Source organism: Festucalex cinctus, chromosome 19, assembly GCF_051991245.1.
Source record: "Festucalex cinctus isolate MCC-2025b chromosome 19, RoL_Fcin_1.0, whole genome shotgun sequence".
In the NCBI taxonomy this organism is placed as follows: Eukaryota; Metazoa; Chordata; class Actinopteri; order Syngnathiformes; family Syngnathidae; genus Festucalex; species Festucalex cinctus.
This window is the reverse complement of record NC_135429.1, coordinates 9,372,088-9,393,246: the sequence shown is the minus strand read 5'-3', so window position 1 is coordinate 9,393,246 and position 21,159 is coordinate 9,372,088. Positions and strand designations below refer to the sequence as shown.

At 37.9% G+C, this 21,159-nt stretch overlaps 1 protein-coding gene across 4 annotated transcripts in view; it reads right to left on the bottom strand.

Moving 5' to 3' along the window:
• Positions 1-4,660: 4,660 nt before the first annotated feature.
• The window catches only part of trappc9 (trafficking protein particle complex subunit 9), a 133,871-nt gene continuing 117,372 nt past the window's right edge, over positions 4,661-21,159 (bottom strand). For 2 of the 4 annotated variants that reach the window (XM_077507023.1, XM_077507024.1), the window contains 2 exons: positions 6,638-6,861; positions 4,661-5,248 (listed from right to left, as the gene is read on the bottom strand). In XM_077507023.1, the coding sequence (XP_077363149.1) occupies positions 5,069-5,248; positions 6,638-6,861 (404 nt within the window). In that variant the 3' untranslated portion in view covers positions 4,661-5,068. The remainder of the gene's footprint in view (positions 5,249-6,637; positions 6,862-21,159) is intronic. The other 2 variants (XM_077507025.1, XM_077507026.1) reach the window with 1 other exon arrangement.

Sequence of the window (21,159 nt, the reverse complement as noted above, 5' to 3'; positions counted from 1 at the left end):
GGTAGGCCATTCAATGGAAGGCGAATGTTGTTGGAAATTGTTCCAAGAGTTAAGCGCAGACACTAAATAATACTTGAAGTGGATTCTATTGGATTCTATTATGATGATGTTTTCTTCTAAATTTCTACAAAATTCTTCACTTGAGCAACATTAGGGAATATTCACTAACAGTAATTGTAATACGTCACATATTTCGACAAAAACATAATGCCTGTAGTGCACCCATAAATATTTGTATACCTGGATGGCATCATTATCATATTATCAGAGCATAGTTAGCATACATTTTTTACAATTAAAACTAAAAATGTAAATTTTTAAACGAAAGTAGGTCTACATTTTTGTAAGAACTGCCAAGAAAACAGGAAAAGGCTGTTCAAAATAATATATTTAAATAGGCGTGTCGGGCGATTACATTTTTTAATTGTAATTAATCGCATGACTTCTATAGTTAACTCGCGATTAATCGCAAATTTTATATCTGTTCTAAACGTGCAATGAAATGTACATAAATTATTTCCCCCCTAAATTTCATACACTTGTTAACACAAAAGTGGAAAAAATGTTAAACTAATAGAAATATGTCTGCATCTTTTAGTCATTGATACAGTAAGTTCATAACATTAATAAAATTGCGTTAAAATTAAAAATATGTATTGTTCTGAAAAAAAAAGTGATATTGATTTGTGCTGAGGTCATTTTTTTGCCACTAGATGGCATAATTGCATTTGTAAGACTGTGACAACTCAGTGCATTCTCTTTTCATTTGAATTAACTTGTGAAATTGTGCACATTTTTAAAATGGTAAAATACAACTCGACCCCAGTCTTCACAAATATATACTTAAATTTATTACTGCTAAATTTTGACAAGGTGCGTCATTAATCGTGTGTTAAAAAAATTAGTGGCATTAAAGGAACTTTAAATTAACTCAAAATGAACACGCTAATTTTGACACCGCTAATTTAAAATAAGGGAATAAGGCGTCTTTTTCGACACAGTGTATAAATGTTGACGTTAAATTATAACTGCCTTATTTCAAATTGTGTCAATATGATGTATGCTACTTCATCCTCCAGGGTTTGGTTGCATGCATTTTTTTTGTCCTGGCCGCTCGGGGATACGTCTTCGTCTCCGGGATGATTTGCTAGCTCTGTCAGACATCAATAGCGGCAAATGCTAACAAGCTCTTCATGATATATTTCTCCGCGGGCAAACGCGGGAAATCGATAGCGATAGTACGCGTGGAAAAAAAACAAAAAAAACCCCAAAAAACGCCGGCCTTCGCTCACATGACATTGATGAAAATAAAAACTAAGCAGTAAAGGCAGATCGTTTGATGACCCGTCTCGTCTTGTAATTCCGCTTGCGTTTTTCGTGGCACGGTTTTGATTGATGACGTGATTTACACGACGCACTGACACGCTGCTGATGATGGAGGAGCCCTTTAGTGGCAGCGGCTGATAAGACGCAGACAAAGCCCATCGTTTATAGACCCTAACATTTTTTCTTCTCTTTGTGTTGCAATTTCAAAGAGTTACTGTACATAAATACCTCTGCATTGCAATCACGCATCAGGATTTGGGAATCTCCCTATTGGAGCACCAGACGAGCAGGCTTGTCTACTTTTACAAACAATGAGCAAACTCATGCAAGAGCTGATGTCGACCACAGCTCACGCGCAGGCACTCACACGCAGGCTCGCCGTAAGCTTGAGCCAACCAGTTCACCTCTTACCAGCTCCTGACGCCATGACACCCGACCAGGCTCCGCCTCCTTAAGGCAGATATGTAACATACAGATATTACAGACCAATACATACGAATTTTATTGTTATACATTTTAGGTTCGAAACAAAAAAAAAAAAATGTTTAAATGCATTTAAGTGTAGAAAAAAAAAGGGTTTTTAATGAGGTTAAATATTTTTGTGGGAGCAGAAAATTGAAAACATTTTTTAAAATGTTAAATGTTTAAAATATAAATCTAAAAATATAAACATTGAAAAATATGTTTATATGGTCACTAGCTAATTAAAAAAAAGAACAATATTGACAAATTATTAAAACAAACCATAATTAAAATATAAAATTTAAATATTGAAAAATTTATATGGTTTCTACCTAATTAAAATAATAAAATTTGAAAATATTAATTTATAAAATATAAAAATTGATATATATATATTTTTTTAAATATTAAATTAAACATTAAATTATAAAAATTAAATAAATATTGAAAAATGTATTTTTATAATATGGTCTCTGTAAAGCTAATTTTCACCCTTTTTCGTGTCTCGGTCAGGAAATTATCCCCACAACTTATTATTAATGGTTTCAGAGTACGACAAAAATCACGAAACTTCAAATTTTGCACAGGTGTAGCGCATGTAAGCACCTCTACGTTGGGAGATTTAAAACGATGATGACCATAGAAAACATAACTCAATTTTACTGCAAGACGATGAACACTAACATCAAATATTGGAAAATAAGCAAAGTTTAGTCTAAAAGTGAAGAGCCTTGTCTCACTGTCACGAGGATGCAGCATGTACATATTTGAGTTCTGTTCCGTTTTAATATTGACAACTTATTTTTGCATAAGGAAGGCTAAAAAGCATATGGGATGTGTGTATGTACAATGTTTCTGAAAGTCCGCTAGAATTAGTCTTAACAGATAAGAAATTCTTCACGGTAAAATGTATCGTTTCCAAGCGATATACGTATGCTGATTAAATTCATTTTGTAATTGTATGACCGTTGACTATAAAATGTTGCTTAAAACATTATCAATTATCGAGTTCCCGTTTTTCCTCAGGGGAAGAATATTCAAACAACTCCTAGGTCAAAATATTACGCGTCTCTCAGCTCACTTCTGTCCCGCTATCACCTAGCGACCAGACTAGACGCGTTATTTTAAGAACGACGTGCTAACGTGGTGGCCAATTTGCACTTTCTTCAAGGCCACCTGCGAGCTTCCATGATGAAAACGCGCGAGACGAGAAAGTGAAAACCAGAAGCGGCACGTGGAGAATGTCTTAACTTTACGGCGTCCATGAGTTCGGGCTGCGTCTCGTGCTGCTCAATTAGCGTCTGCCATTTGTTCTGTCGTCATGGAGACCGCACAGTTATCTTTACACAATCTATATAAGGGCCCACTCAGCATATCTCGCTATGTATGGACAGTAAACAGAGCGGATAAGCAGCTGATGAGGATTCTTCAGCTCACCCGTCTTCCCTAACCTTAAACAAGCCCGGCGTGGGATCATTTACATATCAAAAGTGGAAAATGGGACTTTGTTAGTGGACATGACTTGGTTTGGATTTTTTGGCTAATAAAATATTTTGGCTGCTAAAACTACATCACCTCGCGCATAAGATCAGCTCGGTAGGCCCCAGTTACCCGACACCAATGAGGACAAGCACGATCCAGAATGGAAGGAGGGATGAAATGAAACCATTGCAAACAATATGTGCATGTTTGTTTTTTTTATATATAAACTTTTAATAAATTCAAATGATAATAATAAAGACACCCATGAGACATCAAGGACATATTTCCACATGAGAAATTAGAAGACTAAAATATTTTATATAACAAATATGTATAACTAGACTAAGTGCAATTTCTGGATAAATTGCGTGGGAATGCTGGAAGTTGACTGCTAAGATTTGAATGGATGTAAAATGCTCATCAAGTAAATTGAGAGATAAATTATGAAATTATAATCTGTGCCACCAAACCGTATCAGACACCTGGTAATGACGATAAGTTATATGTGTGGAATGTGATACTGAGAAAAAGTTCAATGTCTTTCTCATTGAAATTGAATGGGGGGAAAAAAATATTAAATGTCAAAATTGTGCAAATACTGTAAGTAATGTGGAATCAACTGATATATACTCCGGGAGGCGTGAATTTTTGAAGCTAGTTGAAATTTGAACAATGCAAATTGGAAGTATTATGGGGGAGTTGTTGTGTGGCAAAAAAAAAAAAAAGGGTGGAGAATAAAAAAAATCACAATAATATATGTATATATTTATTGTGGGAATAAATATATACAAATATTTATTAATGTTAAAGAATTACAAATACTATACAGACCCCCCCAAATAGAGTAAAATAGAAACCTTTTTCACATGAATTCCACTTAGTTTTTACATGTATCAATCATCAGGTGATGCCAGGACTTCTTTTCATAAAACCTACAAAAAAAAAAAAAAATACATTTTAGCTAATTTATCCCAAATATGACCGGTTTGTATGAAATAGTGTACTTTTACGTACGGAAGAATACGTGACTTTCCATAGTTTCACCAACAAAACTAATTTTAACTTTTTCATTCAACTTTTTTTGTATGAAATCCTACTCAGGTGATGTCATAAAATTCACATATTTTCAGTTTTTCACAAGCAGTTTTGCATGTTGGTCGTGTGCCTTTAAGGGGCGTGGCCTCTCGAGCACCATCAAGAGCTGGAATCTCAGCGTCTCCACAGAAATATAAAATAAGGTTAATAAGGTGATTCAATGATCAGTGTACTGACATTTCAAACACAAACTTACCTGTCTGCCACAAGCGTCCAAAGAACAAAGTTGGGCCCAAATCCGCCAGTTTCGCTTTGGTGCTGCAACAAGATGTAACGACCCCTCGCGGGCTTGTGCGCTACGTCGTCCGTTTTTTTTTTTTTTTTCTGTTGCTGCCAAGTCAAAGAGATGTACAAAGATATATACAATGTCTAACTAATGAGAATTGACAACGTTACTTTTCCGAAGACTGCCAGCTGCAAATCGTCGTAATGACAAAGGCAATCGGGGGAAAAAAAACAACGTTTTTCTTGATTCAGTTTATTTACATTTAAATGAGTGCTAATTCATCTGTAGTTCAGCATGGATGAAAAAAAAAGAAAAAATACCAATGTGTACATCCTAGCTATCGACTGGCACATGGTAGCTAGCCAGGCTAGTTGGCAAGCTAACCCCTAACATAGTTCATGTTAAAAAGGACTTTTACATGTGACGTCTCCTTTATTTACAGATATTAACACTAAACGAATCTGTTTGGCGGGCCCATCAAGCCGCGGCTTTGACTAGCGTGTCCATTGTTCTGATGTGGACGCTGGGAAGGGTGAACCAGGCTAAAGGCAGCTCTCGCCCAGCGCTGTCGTCCTGAAATTTGATGTTAAGGTAGAAGTCTCCAGTGTAGAGGAAGAGCAGAGCGCCCATGCAGACGGAATTTTCCTTGGGTCTGACCTGCGCAAAAAGTGGAGACAAACGGGAAGAATTATTAGCAGCTTGGCTTCCACTCAGTCCTTTCAAAAGGTCGACCGCGTTTGTTTGCCTTCCGTTTCCAAATGTTTCTTTTTGGGCAGAAACGCCAGCCAAATCCCAATAAGTGCAGAACGTGACTTTTTCGTTTGTGACCGTCTCCTACTTTACGTCACAAATAACATAGCAAGAAGATTCATTTTGGAGAAGTAACCAAAAACAATGCAGCCAATTTTCTCCTAAGTGCATTTCTACGTTTCTCATCCTAATGAGAAACTTTCTTATTCTAATTTGAATGAGAAAATTTCTCATACAGACGAGAAGCATCTTTATCTGTGAGGGGTAGCTTCTTTAGCAGTTTTAGGTGAAAATGGAACCAAACTACGGCTAATATTTGTTTACGTTTTTTTTGCAGAGTTTAAATAATATATTGCTGTATTTTTATTGTCTGTCTGCATGTTTTGAGCCAGCGCGTATGTTCAAATACAGACTTAAATACATAAATAGTTGGAACATTCTAAATTCTGTTTCTATGTTAGCAATCTTATTGTATTTTGCATATGCGTTAGCATGAAGCTAAGGTAACGTCGTAGGGCTGGTAATCGATATCAAATCCATTTTCCTTTTCAAGCCCAATATTGATTCAGAAAACCATGAATTTATTATTTAAATGTTTTTTTCACCCCATAATATCTTAAGGAAATGGAAAATTAAAGTCCGATCTATTTCTTGTGTCTTACTGTCTTTTTAAAATTTACTGTTCACATTCATTTAAAAGTATTCTTTCTTAGCTTACTGTTTATTTACAATTATTAAATTCGAATTATGAAAATATGTTCATCTCATCCTTGCTGATGTCAATGTTTGTGTAACACTTGAGTAACAGGTTTTATTTTCAATAATAAATCATTTGAACAGTTACTGCTTCCGCATAATTTACTTTGGAATTTAATATTTGTCAAGTTTTTTTTAAAATCATGTCCTTGACATTTAAGAAAAATTGATGTTCCATCCATCCGTTTTCTTAACGATATCGGATTGAAATGAATCGAATTGGGAAAAATCATAGTCGAATCGAACTCGAAAATACAAAACATGTACCAGTAATTCTCTTTGAATTGTTAAGCTTGGCAGTAAAACGCAACTTAAAACATAAATTGAAGCCTCTATTTATTTATTTATTTATTTATTTTACTTTAAAAAAAATAAAAATAAAAAATAGTTGACTATGTGCCAAACTGGTTGTTGTGATTTGAGTTGAGTTCATTTAGCTTTCATACCCGGACTATTTGCTCACAAGTCAAAGCGAGATCTTCTCTAAGTCAAGGCAGCACTAGAGCATATCAAGTTGCCAATGCGGAGCGCGATAGTAACCGTGTCGATGCAGAAGGTGTTGGAGCCGATGAAAGTGACGGCGTCGCCCAGGTCGTAGTTCTGAACCCCGTTCTGGTAGTCCTGATAGGGAACCACGGTCAAGGCCAGCGGGCCAACCGAGTTCTTGCTCCGATTGGTCAGCTTGATCTCCAGCGAGACGGCGTCGCCCACCCGGCAGTCGGCGATGACGTCGCAGTCGCACGGCTTCCCGTTCACCAGCACGTCTAGAGAACCACAGAAGGGAATCCAAAATGTACATTTTTATTTTCGCTTTTTTTTTTTTGCAGTGTTTCCTCACTATATCTGCGTTTAGTGTTCACTTTAATGTAAATTTTCAAGCAATCAGATATTATGGGTTTTTACTAAGGGGGATATATATATATATATTTAGTTTTTATTCGATTTTTCTAAACACCACTTTTATTCATATATTATAATATAATATTTTTATTTTTATTTTTTATTTTTTTTTAGATACGAGGCAATATTTCAAGAATAAAAAGTCACAAATTTACCAAAAAAATAAAAAAACAAACTTGAATATTTGCAAAATCATCATTATAAAGTGTCAAATTTTTGAGAAAAAAAAAAAAATCCTTATCCATGCTTAAAGTGGAAACCCTACCCCTAAGTTTTGTTGAATATTTCAATCAAAAATTTATGTTTATAAATCGATTTGGTCGCATATTGAATCTATATGAGAATTGCATACTGTAATATAGCGATATATCTCCGAACTGATTTTTCTTAACACCCCTAGTTTTTGACAGTGTACAAAAAAGTCCACATTTTATTGTACAACGTTGTGACAAGCATGTATGCAACATATCAGGCAACAGGGTTTGCAATTACCGTATCGTCTACGCTAATTTAGTTAGCTAATCGCTGGCATAGCATTATATATATTTGTATACGATAGTATCAATTTGCTATTTGATTGGAAATTTTGGTCTTCGAATGGTAATAACAAAAAGTTTGAAGCAAGGACACTTTGCCTCTTATTTTCAGACCGTAAGTGCATGGCAACAGGTGATAACGAATACTCGAAATGGCGTGTTAAATAGGTTTAAGTGTAGATTATTGAACTTAAATGCGTTTAAAGCAGGAAGGGGTAAATGTGGACAAATGTTTTTATTTTGTCTTTATATATCGCTGAACATGAGCCAAGAAACTCCAGTATGGAACAAAACCTCCGGGCAGCATTGACATTTAGAAAATTTAGGAAAATTCAGAGATATTCACCCATCCCACTAAAAATAAAGATTCAATGAAAAAATAATGGAATAATTGATTGGCTGACCATAGGCGAGCCAGAAAATGTAGTAATGCAATATTTAAACATTTCTCAACAACTTGTAAGACTGATGATTTTCTGCAGCCGAGGACTTGACAATGACAATACATGTGCAGTGATGATGCAATTAAATAACAATTGGAATAAAGCAAATTGAAACATTTGGAAAACATTTGAAGCTTTCATGGTTTATCAGATGAGGATGCACGAAAAAGCGTCAACAAAATATGTGGCATTAAACAGGAAGTCAGCCATTTTGAACTAATTTGAAATAGATGTTTTGATGGATAGCTGTTTTATTTTTATTTTCAATGTAAAAAAAACAAACTTCATCTAATGTTGGAGAGTGCCTTCAAACCTTTCTGATTATTTTGCCAATTAAAGCCTGTTATGCAAAATGAAAGCACTTTTTCAACCTTAAAAAGCCTGACGAGAAACTTCTACCAAAGAAAAACTTCCCCGTCATTAAAGGAAAAAAAAACAAAAACATTTTAAGGATATCAACAAGCGCTAAAAGCTAATTTTGATAATCTCTATCCTGATTGTGAGTCATAATGAGAACGCATGAAACCGCGCATCAGCGTGACAAATGACGCGCGAGTTCAAGCCAACCTCGCTGACCTCTCGTGATGTGGCCCTTCTTCCTGGCCCAGATGCAGAGGCCAACGCGGCGATTTGATTTCAACAAGTGAACTCGGCGCACGGAGCAAATGTCACACGCGTTGCGGTGTCGCGCCCGCGGCTGCGATAAACACTGTGAGTCACAGCAGCTGACGCCGTGTGACAAGCTGATGAAAGAGCCCGGCGCTGTTTGGAGTGTGCTGGGGAGGGGGCGTGAAGATGGACAGATATTGTGGGGTGGAAGCTGCTGTGTGTGTTCCGTGGGGGAGTTTGGAGCCAACGGAGACGGACGATATCGAGAAACGTTACAGGTATAAACAAATACTCACTTCTGTCATCGAACATTGTTTTGCGTCTGTTCCATTTCGTTGCGCCTTGTGGTACAATAAAGCTATTATAATTCTGATTTTTTGGGGTTTCATTTTGGTTAAAATAAACTGATCACATCTCACTGTGGATGAACTCCTCGTGGTTGCCTTTCCTTACAGGGTACTTCTGTGCCCTGCCATGTTGTGGTTTTCATGTGTTTGCTGGGTTTTGGGTGTGTCTGTGGGTACGATCATGGGGATGGGGGGGCTTTTTCTTTCTTTTATTTTATTGTATTATGGATGTCCAGCACTTTGAGTTGCATTTTAAATGTATGAAAGGTGCTATATAAATAAAGTTGATTGATTGATCAGCTTGTAACTAAATAAATAAATAAAGAAGAGCAAGTCAAGGTAGTACAGCACTAATCCTGTTCTCATGACTCATTTAGTAGGACTTTTAGCCCCCCCAAAAAATTGGTAGAAAAAAGGCTCACTTGAATATGACTTATGTATACAAATTACAAACTGAAAAAATGACTAGGTACGTCCCGATCCCGATCATGTTCCGATCACGTCATTTTCAGCTGATCGGTATCGGGAGAAAATGATCGGGGTTTTCATTTATTGCAATTTTGTTTTGATATTTTTATTATTATTTTAGGGGCTACAAAGCAACAAAATCTTCCAGAGGTAAACATATTGCCAAACAAAATGTTTTATTTATATTTACTTGAGATTTTGTGCACTTCTAACGCTCTTATCCCCCCCCAAAAAATAAAAAATAAATAAATAAATTATTGGGCTGGTTTTTCTTAAAAAAATAAAATAAAAAAAAACATAAAAAAAAATGGAAGCACTTTTCCCCCCCCCTCAATACTTTTCCGAGGAGTCTGATCGGGACTCGGTGTCGGCAGATCCTCAAAATCAGGTGATTCGGACGCAAAAAAAATGTGATTGGGACATCCCTAAAAATTACACTAAAATTATCTGTTTTTTAGAAAAACATAAAAAAAAAATTAAACACACAAAAATCAATTGAACATGAGTTTCCTGCTTTTAAAAAAATAAAAGCCAATTATTACATAAAAAATAAACATCACGCATTTGAATTCACTATTAAAAGCACTTCACTCTAAAAAGAGAATTTTGTAACCAATTTAAGATTAAACAGAATTGTTGACAGTCTTAATATTGCTTCAAGTGGGAACACACAATTGAATTAAGATAATTCAAAATGATATTAAGTTTAATGAATTATGAATTCATTAAACTTAATATCTTCACTTTAAATTAATCCAAACGGATATATTAAGTTTTACTAATTCTGAGTTCATTAAACTCAATATATTCACTTTGGATTAACTTTACACAATCATGTGTGAACCGCTTAACACAATTTTATTAATTTGGTCAACAATTCTCTGTTTAATCTTAAATTGGCGCAACAATTCTATTTTTAGAGTGCAGTCTGTGAAATTCAATCATCAAAGCAGCTGAAGGATCGCATCACACGCTACATTTTCTGTTTTGAACCTCAATGAAATTGGACTGTTACGAGCGGGACGGGCCGGTCCTAAATTTTCACTCATGGAGGCAGCACTTGCAGAACTTGCAGGTGCAGAACTCTTAAAACTGAAAACAAGCTTAAAACTATTTGGGTTAAAAGTAACCCAAATTGGGTGAACTAGCTAACCCAGCGCTGAGTCCAACATACTGGGTTAGTGCATTGGGTTGAGGGTTTGAGATAAGAATTTGATCCAAAATGGGATGGTTAGGAGAAAAAAAACAAAAAAAACTCGAGTGGGTATTTAACATTTAACTCATTTACTCCCAGCAATCCCCTTCACTCCCAGCTGTTTTACTGGATTTGGACTTGATTTTATTGCTATAAAAACACAGAACCTACCAAAAGAAAGATTAAAGTCTCTTCTTTCATCAGAAAAAAAAGTATATTTCTATCTGTTTCCATTTTGCAGCAAATAGCATTAGAATATAGCTAAGTTTCATCATAATTCCCATTCCTGGTGAAAACAGTGTCAAAAAGAGCTTGTTGCAACATGGCCCTGGCTGATCTCCTTTGCTCTGCTTCCACCTGCTGGTGTAATAACTACCATTTCTTCAACTGTTCTTTTTAGGTCAGAGGGTGCACAAAACAAAACAAAAAAAAAAAAACGGATAAAACATATTTATTCGTTTTTGGAAGCAAATGAGTTAAAAATGTTCTAAAATGGCAGTCAGTGAGTGAGTTAATAGCTAAATATTACGTGGGAAGCATGAATCACAAAATCCAGGATTGTGGGACTTACAGGTCCTCTACATCAAATCAACTGCTTGATTGTGCTAGCCTGCGACACGCTCATAAATGCATCGGGAGGCATCGGTGTGTTTATTAATCGCCCTTCTGCCGCCAACAGGAGGCTACAGTTGCAACAAGGTGTTGTGTAACAGGCGCTTGGGCTCGCGTGCCGCCCCTGGCCAGATGCTGCTGCACTCTTCTGCAGGAGTCGCCACAGCAACAAGGCGGGCGGGGGGGTCAGGGGAAGGGAAAACGGCGGGAGATGACACCTCGCTCCCGTATAAAGATAAAAAAAAAATAGCGTACATCAAACTGATGCTCAGAGATGAAAGAAAGCACTCCGCCCCTCGCTGGCGCAGATGCAACGTGCGAGATCGGAGGATGGAAAGTAACACTAACTGGATTAGGGCGTGAGTCACGGCAGGTGTGGTGTCGGCTCATGGATGTGTAATAGCGCGACGCGGGCCAACGGGGCTCCAGAATATACGCGCGTCCATTTTGCCTCAAGTTCAACAAGTCGGGATGTCGTGCGTTTTCGTCTCACGTCATTCAACAAAGTGGCTACAAATGATGACATCAGCAGATTGCATCCACAGGACTGATCAGTTCTAGCGGCAGGTCAAGTTAAATGTCATACTTGTCCGGTCTCTTATTTACGAATAGCAAACAACGCATCTTGCCAGTCTTTTCTTCCTGATTATTGCCAAAAATATAATTTGTTGACTCCAAATCTACCGCTTCTCGGTGATACTTGCTCTATGAGGCGGCCTCTGCACTCCGCATCGAAGCGTGCTGGTGGGTTGCCAAGCATATCACACACACAAAAAAACAGTTTCTTTCAAAAACCAAACAAATGTCACACCATGTTAAAAAAAAAAATGCTAATTTTCAAATGCAAATAGGCAAGACTTGTTAAATCATGTAGTTCAAGTCAAAGTCAGGTCGAGTTGAGTCTCATGAATAGCAAGTTGAGGCTTTCATAAGTTTTAGCCAAGCATGTCCAAATCATACAACTGGCAATTTAGGACTATTTTTGGAATTAAACTAAATATTGGAACCCATGAAGTAGTAATAATAATAATAAAAAAAAAGTTCAAAAAGGGTTGAAATGTGGATATTAACATGGTGAGTCTTAAACCTTTCAGTCATCCACAATGAGTAGATTGTGCTGGCTTCACACGTTCCCGCTGAGAAGTTGTTCATGTCCCTAACAGCCGTTTTAGGGCTATAAGGGTTCAACCATCTTAGTAGAAAATAACCTACTGGTATATAAATAGTCTATATTACTCTCACTTTTAAAATTAAACTACTGAAATAACCTGCGATTGGCTGGCAACCAGTCCAGGGCACCCTCTGCCTACTGCCCAAAGCCAGCTGAGATAGGCTCCAGCACCCCCCGCAACCCTTGTGAGGAATAAGCGGTCGAGAAAATGGATGGATGAAATAAATCAACTTCGCATGTTCTAATATACTGAGATGCACTTCTTGTGAGAATGCTTTAGCATTCCCACATATGTTATTGTGATTTTTTTATTCTCCACATTTTTTTCTGCCGTGAATCAACTCCCACACAATACTTCCGATTTACACTGTTCAAATTTCAACGTGCTTCAAAAATTCACGCCTCCCGGGGTATATATATCATCTGATTCTACATTACAGGAGGTCATAATTTCATAATTATTCTCTCAATTTACTTTATAAGCATTCCGCATGCATTCAGCATTTACTTATTAGCATTCAGCTTTCAGCATTCCCACACAATTTCACTAAATATTGCACTTAGTCTTGTATTACTTTGTTTCAACCTAAAAGCGCTTTTTAATACTTTGCCCACTATCATAGCCATGACTCTTGTGTTGTGCCCAATATATACTGTAAATATCAGTCAATACATGAGCATAGTTAGCTTCGTACTGGCCTGAAAATGAACTCTCCATCATTAATTTGAACCTAATTGTGTGTAAGGCCTCCAAGGTCCCACAGACACAGTACATTTGACCCGTTACATACCATTAAACATGCACTCAATTTTTCTAAAATGAACGAGGCCAGCTAATATTTGTAACGCTTGAGCATTACGCAACAGGCGCATGTATTATTGCTACTGGGTAGACTGAATACGTTTCTATGGATAGGCGTAAGATGAAGCGATATTAGTTTCTGAAATGGCATCACTTGTAGGGATTCATGAAAAGAAAGCAGTTCCTGCATCTTGCAGCCTTTCCACAGTGACTGACTATAAGATTAAAAAAAAATAAAAAATCAATGACTATCCGATTTGAATGTCTATATCCCAAACAGTCTGCCCACAAACGTTTGGGCTTTCTTCTTTGTTATTCCGTAAACCGCCTAATTCTATGACTGGAGAAGAATAGCAGAATCTGATAGCTTTGCAAAAATCATTTCCCTTGAAGTCGGTGCCGTCTACACATGACGCACCGCCATTAGCGGGCTTCATATGACAAGTGGAGGAAGAAATATCTTTGTGCATTTACATCGACTGATAACCATCAGCTTTGCTTACAATACAACATACAATAAAAGCTTCCACGAGCTTGCATAAAAACATTTTTCAACTACTTTTCAGGAACGTTAAAACATGTTGAATCCCATGAGGTTCCATTTATGCTAAGTATTGCTCTTTACTCATTTGCTCCCAAAAATGTATCAATGCGTGCTATTTTAAATATTACCATGCCCCCAAATACGTATTTATACTTTTTTTTTAATATACGTTTTTTTTGTATGCTATAGCATAGAGATGGCTTTGCTGCAGCCTCTGAACTGAAGAGAATGCATGTTGTTACAAAAACGGCCAGCATGTGGCAGCAGAGTATAAGAAATCAAGGGCAACCTGAGAAACGAGGTGCTTCCCCCACTGTTTGAAACAGATTTGTGAATAATGATGAAACTTAGTTATATTCTAATGCTAATTGCTGCAAAACAGAAAAATAAAGATAGAAATATACTTTTCTTCCCTGATAAAAGAAGAGACTAATCTTTCTTTTGGTATGGTTCCATGTTTTTATAGCAATAGAACACAATATTCTGTGGGACTCGTCAGAATGCTTGCTCGCTAACTCACCCTGCTGCTAGCTCGCTATCCTGCTAGTTCGTTCTCCTGCGAGCTCGCTATCCCGCTAGCTCGCTATCCCGCTAGCTCGCTATCCCTCTAGCTCGCTATCCCGCTAGCTCGCTATCCCGCTAGCTCGCTATCCCGCTAGCTCGCTATCCCGCTAGCTCGCTATCCCTCTAGCTCGCTATCCCTCTAGCTCGCTATCCCGCTAGCTCGCTATCCCTCTAGCTCGCTATCCCTCTAGCTCGCTATCCCGCTAGCTCGCTATCCCGCTAGCTCGCTATCCCGCTAGCTCGCTATCCCTCTAGCTCGCTATCCCTCTAGCTCGCTATCCCTCTAGCTCGCTATCCCGCTAGCTCGCTATCCCGCTAGCTCGCTATCCCTCTAGCTCGCTATACCTCTAGCTCGCTATCCCTCTAGCTCGCTATCCCTCTAGCTCATTAGCCCGCTAGCTCACACCTACAACAAAATCATAGTCGGGATGACAGAGAGGAGAACATTACTTCCACTCGTGTGATATTTGGTTCAAGTAGACGAGTGTTAGGAATTTCACAATGACAACAGTAAGAACACACAAAACTTTGTATTACGTAAGGTACAATTCCAAATGCAGGACGGAAGGAGCCGGCAACAGGCCATGATTGTTTTGACTCATCTTGCGAAAAAAAAAATCAAAGTCATTAGCCAGTCTCCCCTGAGAGTTGCACTATATAGCGAGGACTAAACATGGCTGCTGTCATACGCCTAGCCGCACGTCGCCTCCCTTTTCCCTGCCTCATTACTTCGCCTCTGCCTGCTTGCCTGCTCGCTTGATATATTGCAAGCCTAATTATGCAAATGAATCGATTTTACCTTCAACAATAAAACTTTAATATGTATAGATAACCTTAGGCGTGGAGTCGGAATTTCCTTCTGTCTAATGCATTGACGGTGTTTTGCTGACACGTGATATGTTTGTTTAATGGACTAAAATTACCCATTTACATGATTCGCTTTGCTAACACTGACAACAGTCAGAGAGCATCATTGAGGGCAACGGCGAGATGAGCAATCACACTAATGCTACTGTACATTTGATTTATTATCATGATTCTTAATACCGGCATCAGCGCGATCCATCCATACATCCATTTGTGTCTATATTAGGGTGGTGGGACAGCTGGAGATAGACTCCAGCTATCCAGCTGACTTTGCCGAAAGGCAGACTGGTCGCCAGTTAACTGAAAGAATTACATTTGAGTTGGATACAATGCTAATATTCCTTTGCTTGAATAGTACACAGGCTAAGCGTACCATCTGCTGTATCTTTGTACGGGACCTTTACCCTTTAACTTACAAATGTCAAACCCACTGCTTTATGCATTAACTCTGCCTGACTGTGAGCTTGCCTAATACAGGCTAGGGCGCTTTGCCCATATTCCGGGGTGCCTTTCAGTCGAGCAAGCCATCACGTGGGAGGGCTGAAAGCATGTAAAAATTGCTCCTGATGACGCAGATGAAGAGGGTGACATGAAGAGGATTTCCCAGGCATCAGCTAAAGGCGTTGCGCTCAAAGGCGATGTCATTTGCTCATGTTAACAGAAAAAAAAAAAAAAAGAGCGCCACAAAAGCCCAGACGAGACACCCACTCACAATCTGCTGTGGCACGATGCTCTTGTTGTTGTGTATGCGGATGACACACACACAAAAAAAAAAAACTGCTGGTTTGAATCGCTATTATGTTCAAGCTAAATTAATCTTACAGCTGCCGAGAAAAAATAAAAATAAAATGCTTCACTGGCCTCACGAGAAAAAAAAATGCTTCAACGTGGTATGCTGTCATCACTGAAAATATTTATGTACTGTATAGCTACTTACATTTACAGCTCACAACATTAAACTAGATACACCCACATTAGATGGTGTATCTAGTATAATTTGCACTTATGGTGAGCAGGCCAGGGTGAAAATCCTTCCACTCCAGCTCAACCTCAACCCGAGTGTGGGGAAGTTGCAGAAACAAATGGATGCATGTGTTGTCATTGTTATCATTATTAGCTTGTAAATATGAAAATACCGTAATTTCTGGACCATGACTTTTGTCACATGCTTTCAACTCTGCGGCTTATACAATGATGCAGCTAATTTATATGTAGTTTTTGTTTTTTTTTCTGATCAGATTTACGTTAAGTAAATCTTGGGCGGGACATAATTAAAACTTACCAATAAATCAAAATTTTACGGTAAAAGAATGTCCAGACGAACTTTGGTGGCGAATTCTCGCTGAAGCAGAACTTGCAGAATGGTAATGAGCTGTCACAATTACACCTGGGGGCAAATCACTAAAGACAGCTACCTACAACATTATTATTTCCGCTACAGAACAAATGGCAATCAATGTCTTTGAAAAATGACTTCAGTCACCTGCTGGGCTACACATGATTCACTGACGATTGATGAGAAGCAGTCATCTCATTAAAGAGAGACTCTCCTATCTACCACCATTTTTATCGTATTTTCCCAAAAACAACCGGTGACATATTACTGTTTGTTTTTAAAGGCCTGGAAAGTGAACTTTAGCGGGATTGACGGTTAAATGTCGAAAAAAGATTTGTAATGAGGCAAAGTATAATTACGTGCGTGTAACGTGTCATCCTTGGTAAAACACAAGTCAAAAAGCATTTTTGTTAATTGTGTTTACCAGCTGTTAATGAGTCCACTCTTCGTATCTTAACAGGTTGCTATTAGCGGGATCGCAGATGAATGTGCTCCATTTGAAAGTCAGGGATAACGAGCAAGCATTCTGCAGTGTAAAACTCAAACTGAAGCGGGCCAATTTTAGTTATTGTGTCTGGATGGAGCAGAAACTGTGTTCTCTGTGAAGGGTTTTTGATGCAATCTAAATAGAATAGTCTATAGTCTCATATCAGTGGAGTCACATCCTTCCTCCGAGTGATTCATGGCTGAATAATGCAAAATCTCCTGCAAATGGCCCAAAGATGCAAACCCAGTTTGCGTGACTCGGAATCAAATTAGAGCCAAAATGCACGCTGAAGCTGCGTGCAATCAATCAGCGCGTACAAAAACAGGTAACAGACTGCACTCGTTGCATCAGCTTCCTCCGAAGACTTTCAGATTGCTGCTTCTCAACTCATCCGGCCTTGCCAGATCAGGACGTGTGTTGCTTTCAAGCCTCCTTTTTAGACTTAAGATTTCATTTTCCTGGCAACATGAACACCTCCAAACACTCAAACGGCAATTACCTGCAATTTTAGTACCGTAACAAAACAAAATAAAACCCGTACATGGGTCAGCGACGGATAAAGATTTGACCAGATCAAGCATAGTTAATTTACAAAAAATATTTATTCTTTAGTATTATTTGTTATTTTCTACAATTTTACTATTAGCTACAATTTCGGACATCTACAGTCAAATTTCGGACATATTTATCATGGGAAGCTTTGTACAATGGTCGTACCAGATGACGGTTGGTTGCACCATGTATTTTCAACTCAAAATTAGAGCTGTCAAAATTAATTAACTATAATAGCTATTTTAATAATCAAGTAATCGTTTGGAGCCATTTTTAATTTAAAATTGTCCCAAACCTCTGATTTCAGCATATCATCAGTAATTGTTCACTGATTTCTGGAGTCGTTCATGTGTTTAATTAAAATAAGACATTTGCAAACATTTGTTTTTATTTTGGAAAACAATGACCGAACCGGTAACATAGTACATCACCCCCCCCCCACCCACCCCCTTTTTTAAATCACTATACAAAGTACAAAATAACCACAAATCACTGGTTAATAAACAGTAATCTGGGAAGAAATTTGTTTGTAATAAACTTTGCAAATACAAAATTAAAATGAATCTGATTAGATGATTCATCAATTGAATAATAGAATAATCGATAGATTTGATTTTTTTTTTTTTACATAGTTGTGAGACAGTACAAACCTGATAGTGCTCTCATGAGTTCTTGACTGATGATCACAACCCTTGTCTTTAAATGTATTTCAAAATAAAAGTCCCAAATTGGTTATTTGTTTTGGTCACACCACATGTTAATTCATAAAACGGGCATCATAGAGTAAGTTCACCCTAAACAGTTTCAACTTGAGAATTTTTTGAACTCTTACAGGCAGGCGCAAACACATGTATTATTTAAAACATTCATAATATGCTAGCCTCAAGTTTCTTATGCAAAACGATATGAATAAAAGGTTGACTCCTGCTGAGATCTACTTGAAATAAAAGCAGACGGTTAATCCAGGTACATTAGTACCTTACATCTGGCCTTTTAGTTTCCCATCTGCCCACACGAGCGCTTGTAATGGCCGTTTGCTAATGGCAATCAAATGCAACAGCCCTGAAATAAGCCCAATATTTTTTCGGCTTATTACGTTCAGCTTTTATTGAAAAGCGATATAAAAGTGTCACTGAAACGGTTCTTGATGACGGTCTGAATAGCAGGGATGTGGACCAAATAACTTGATGTATAACCTTGATTATAAAGTGCTAGTTAGATTGATTGACTGTCTGATCACGTTAACAGATTAGCAACTTAAAAAGGAAAGCCTGTGTCGCGCATAATGTCACAAAAAACTGCTTGACTGTGACGTATGTCTTATGTGAGAAGAAAAAAATCATACCTTTCTGCCTATTTCCCTCGCCGTTCTTTTAATTATTCAGCTTTAATATAACCTGAGTGAACACTGGCTCCAAAGTGGCGCAGACATATTTGCCATTGAGGGCAGCAAGTTACTAACACACACTGGTTTATTGATGCGCTTCTGTCATAGCGAATAGAGGCCGACGTCTTTTGAGGGTGGCTGGAGACGAGACGCTGTGAAAATTGGTCCAGACACAGCTTGTCAGACGGACGGACGGTCAAAAGACTTGAAATGAAACTGCCAAGAGTCAACTGTTCCCTAAGGTACCACCCCCCCAAAAAAATTTAATAAAATCACTGTATTTGCATAGTTTCTCCTGACAGCATTTTAAAAGGCCACTTCATAGTCCCTGTTTTTGTTTTTTTATTTGCCTGAGTTTCGACCAAAACTCGTCGAGGAGAAAACAAAACGGTCAAAAAGAGACATCGTGAAAGCTCCTGTTGTTCACTTCAAAGTGAAAACTCTACTTAATGGACCTAAATATATTCTTTTTTCATCTTACTTCTGTTTCACAAACAACCTAAATGCAGTTGTGGTAATTATCTCAGAGCGCACAAAATCTGCCAACCTGTTTTCCAGTTTGGTCACATGACATTCCACATGAAGCACACAGTTATGCGAATATGTTGCGCTTGTTTGTTTTGGAACACATTTGTCTTGACGTTTTTTGATTTTGCAATGAACTGACATCAAAGACCTCTTTGAAAGAATATTTCAATAAATTGCTTAAGCATGAAATCATACCGAATTCTACTTTTGTTTGACGTACTGGTAATTTTTTTTATTTTGGACTACTTTCAGTTTGTTCAGACACACAATGTTACAACTCACAAGAACGTATTTGTCCACTGTATTATTGTAATCCTTATACTCATTATGTCGAGCAAAAAAAACGATAGCGGTTGGACGAAAATGCAATGTAATTCATGTGTTGGCGTTCCACAGGGTTCAATTCTGGGGCCTCTGCTGTTTTCATTTTATCTGCTGCTACTGGGTTCAAGGTGAAGACAGACAGATTCAATGAAAAGGCTACTCTGTCCCTGTTCATTTTGTTCACCTGTAAACTCTAAACCTATGTCTTTTTTTTTAATATATATTTTATTTTTCAATAAAGAAGGGTTCAGTGAATGACAGTGGTTGCTTAAACTTGTTGTGACTGCCCAAACCTCAGCCGTGATGCACTCTAAAATGGGCCAGACCAGTCCACACAGCACGGTTATATTTTTTTCATAAATAAAATATAAATAATACAGTATTTTTATTTTAAGGCGGCAAGATATTTTTTTTCCCCCCAAGTTACCCCCGGAACACAAAAACTTTTGACCATTCAAGGTTAACCTTGTGCTCCGTTGTTGTTCTCAATTCCGAAAGGAAATATCTTGGGCTGAGTTTTCAACTATATGTTCACCGTTTAGTTGAGCAAGTAGCGCGTCTGCGCGCGTGTACATGCCGGATCTTTGCAGCTTTTCTCAACACGGAACAAGACTATCAGCGTGGTCGGAGCGAAGCAACGCATTTAAATTACAGCCTGGCAGCTAATCAATGTGTTGAAGCCTCTCATAGCTGAGTCAGGCCATAACTTCTTATTGGTTCATCACTACAAGCGATACCTCTGGGGAAAAGTCAGTTTGACCGGGAGCCAAGCGACTGTGGCTATAAAAAGTCGACACACCCCCTGTCAAATGCCAAGGTTTTGTGATGAGCACATTTCCTTAAAATGACAACTCAATTGATTTCTTTAATCTTTTGAGAGGCGAAGTAAAAAATAAACAAATGAGATGAGGTTTCAAAAGTGTGCACACCCTCTTAGAATTCAGACTCATGTTAAATGTCAGGCGTGTACAGCATCCACCATTTAAAGTGCAGCAAATACCCAAATTAATTTCAGATGCTCTAGTAAGCTTTTCCTGACATTTTTTTGCTTCCTCGAAGAAGGTTTTGGATAGTGTTGTTCCGATACCGATACTGGTATCGGCAGAGGTGTCGATACTGCATTAAAACAGTGGTATCGGTATCGGTGAGTACTCACAAGTAACATGCCGATACCATGAATTACAAAAAAAAAAAAAAAAAAAAAGGATTTTGGATGCAGCATCTTGTGTCTTGCTGGTGCATGACATTCACTGGTATGTGACATGTTCACTGCATGCCGATCTAGATATCCTATTGGCCTTTCAATCATCCGAACCAATAGCAGGACAGGTTTTTCATGTTGAAGAAAAAAAAAACCTTGAGTATCGGTATGGTATCGGTATCAGCCGAT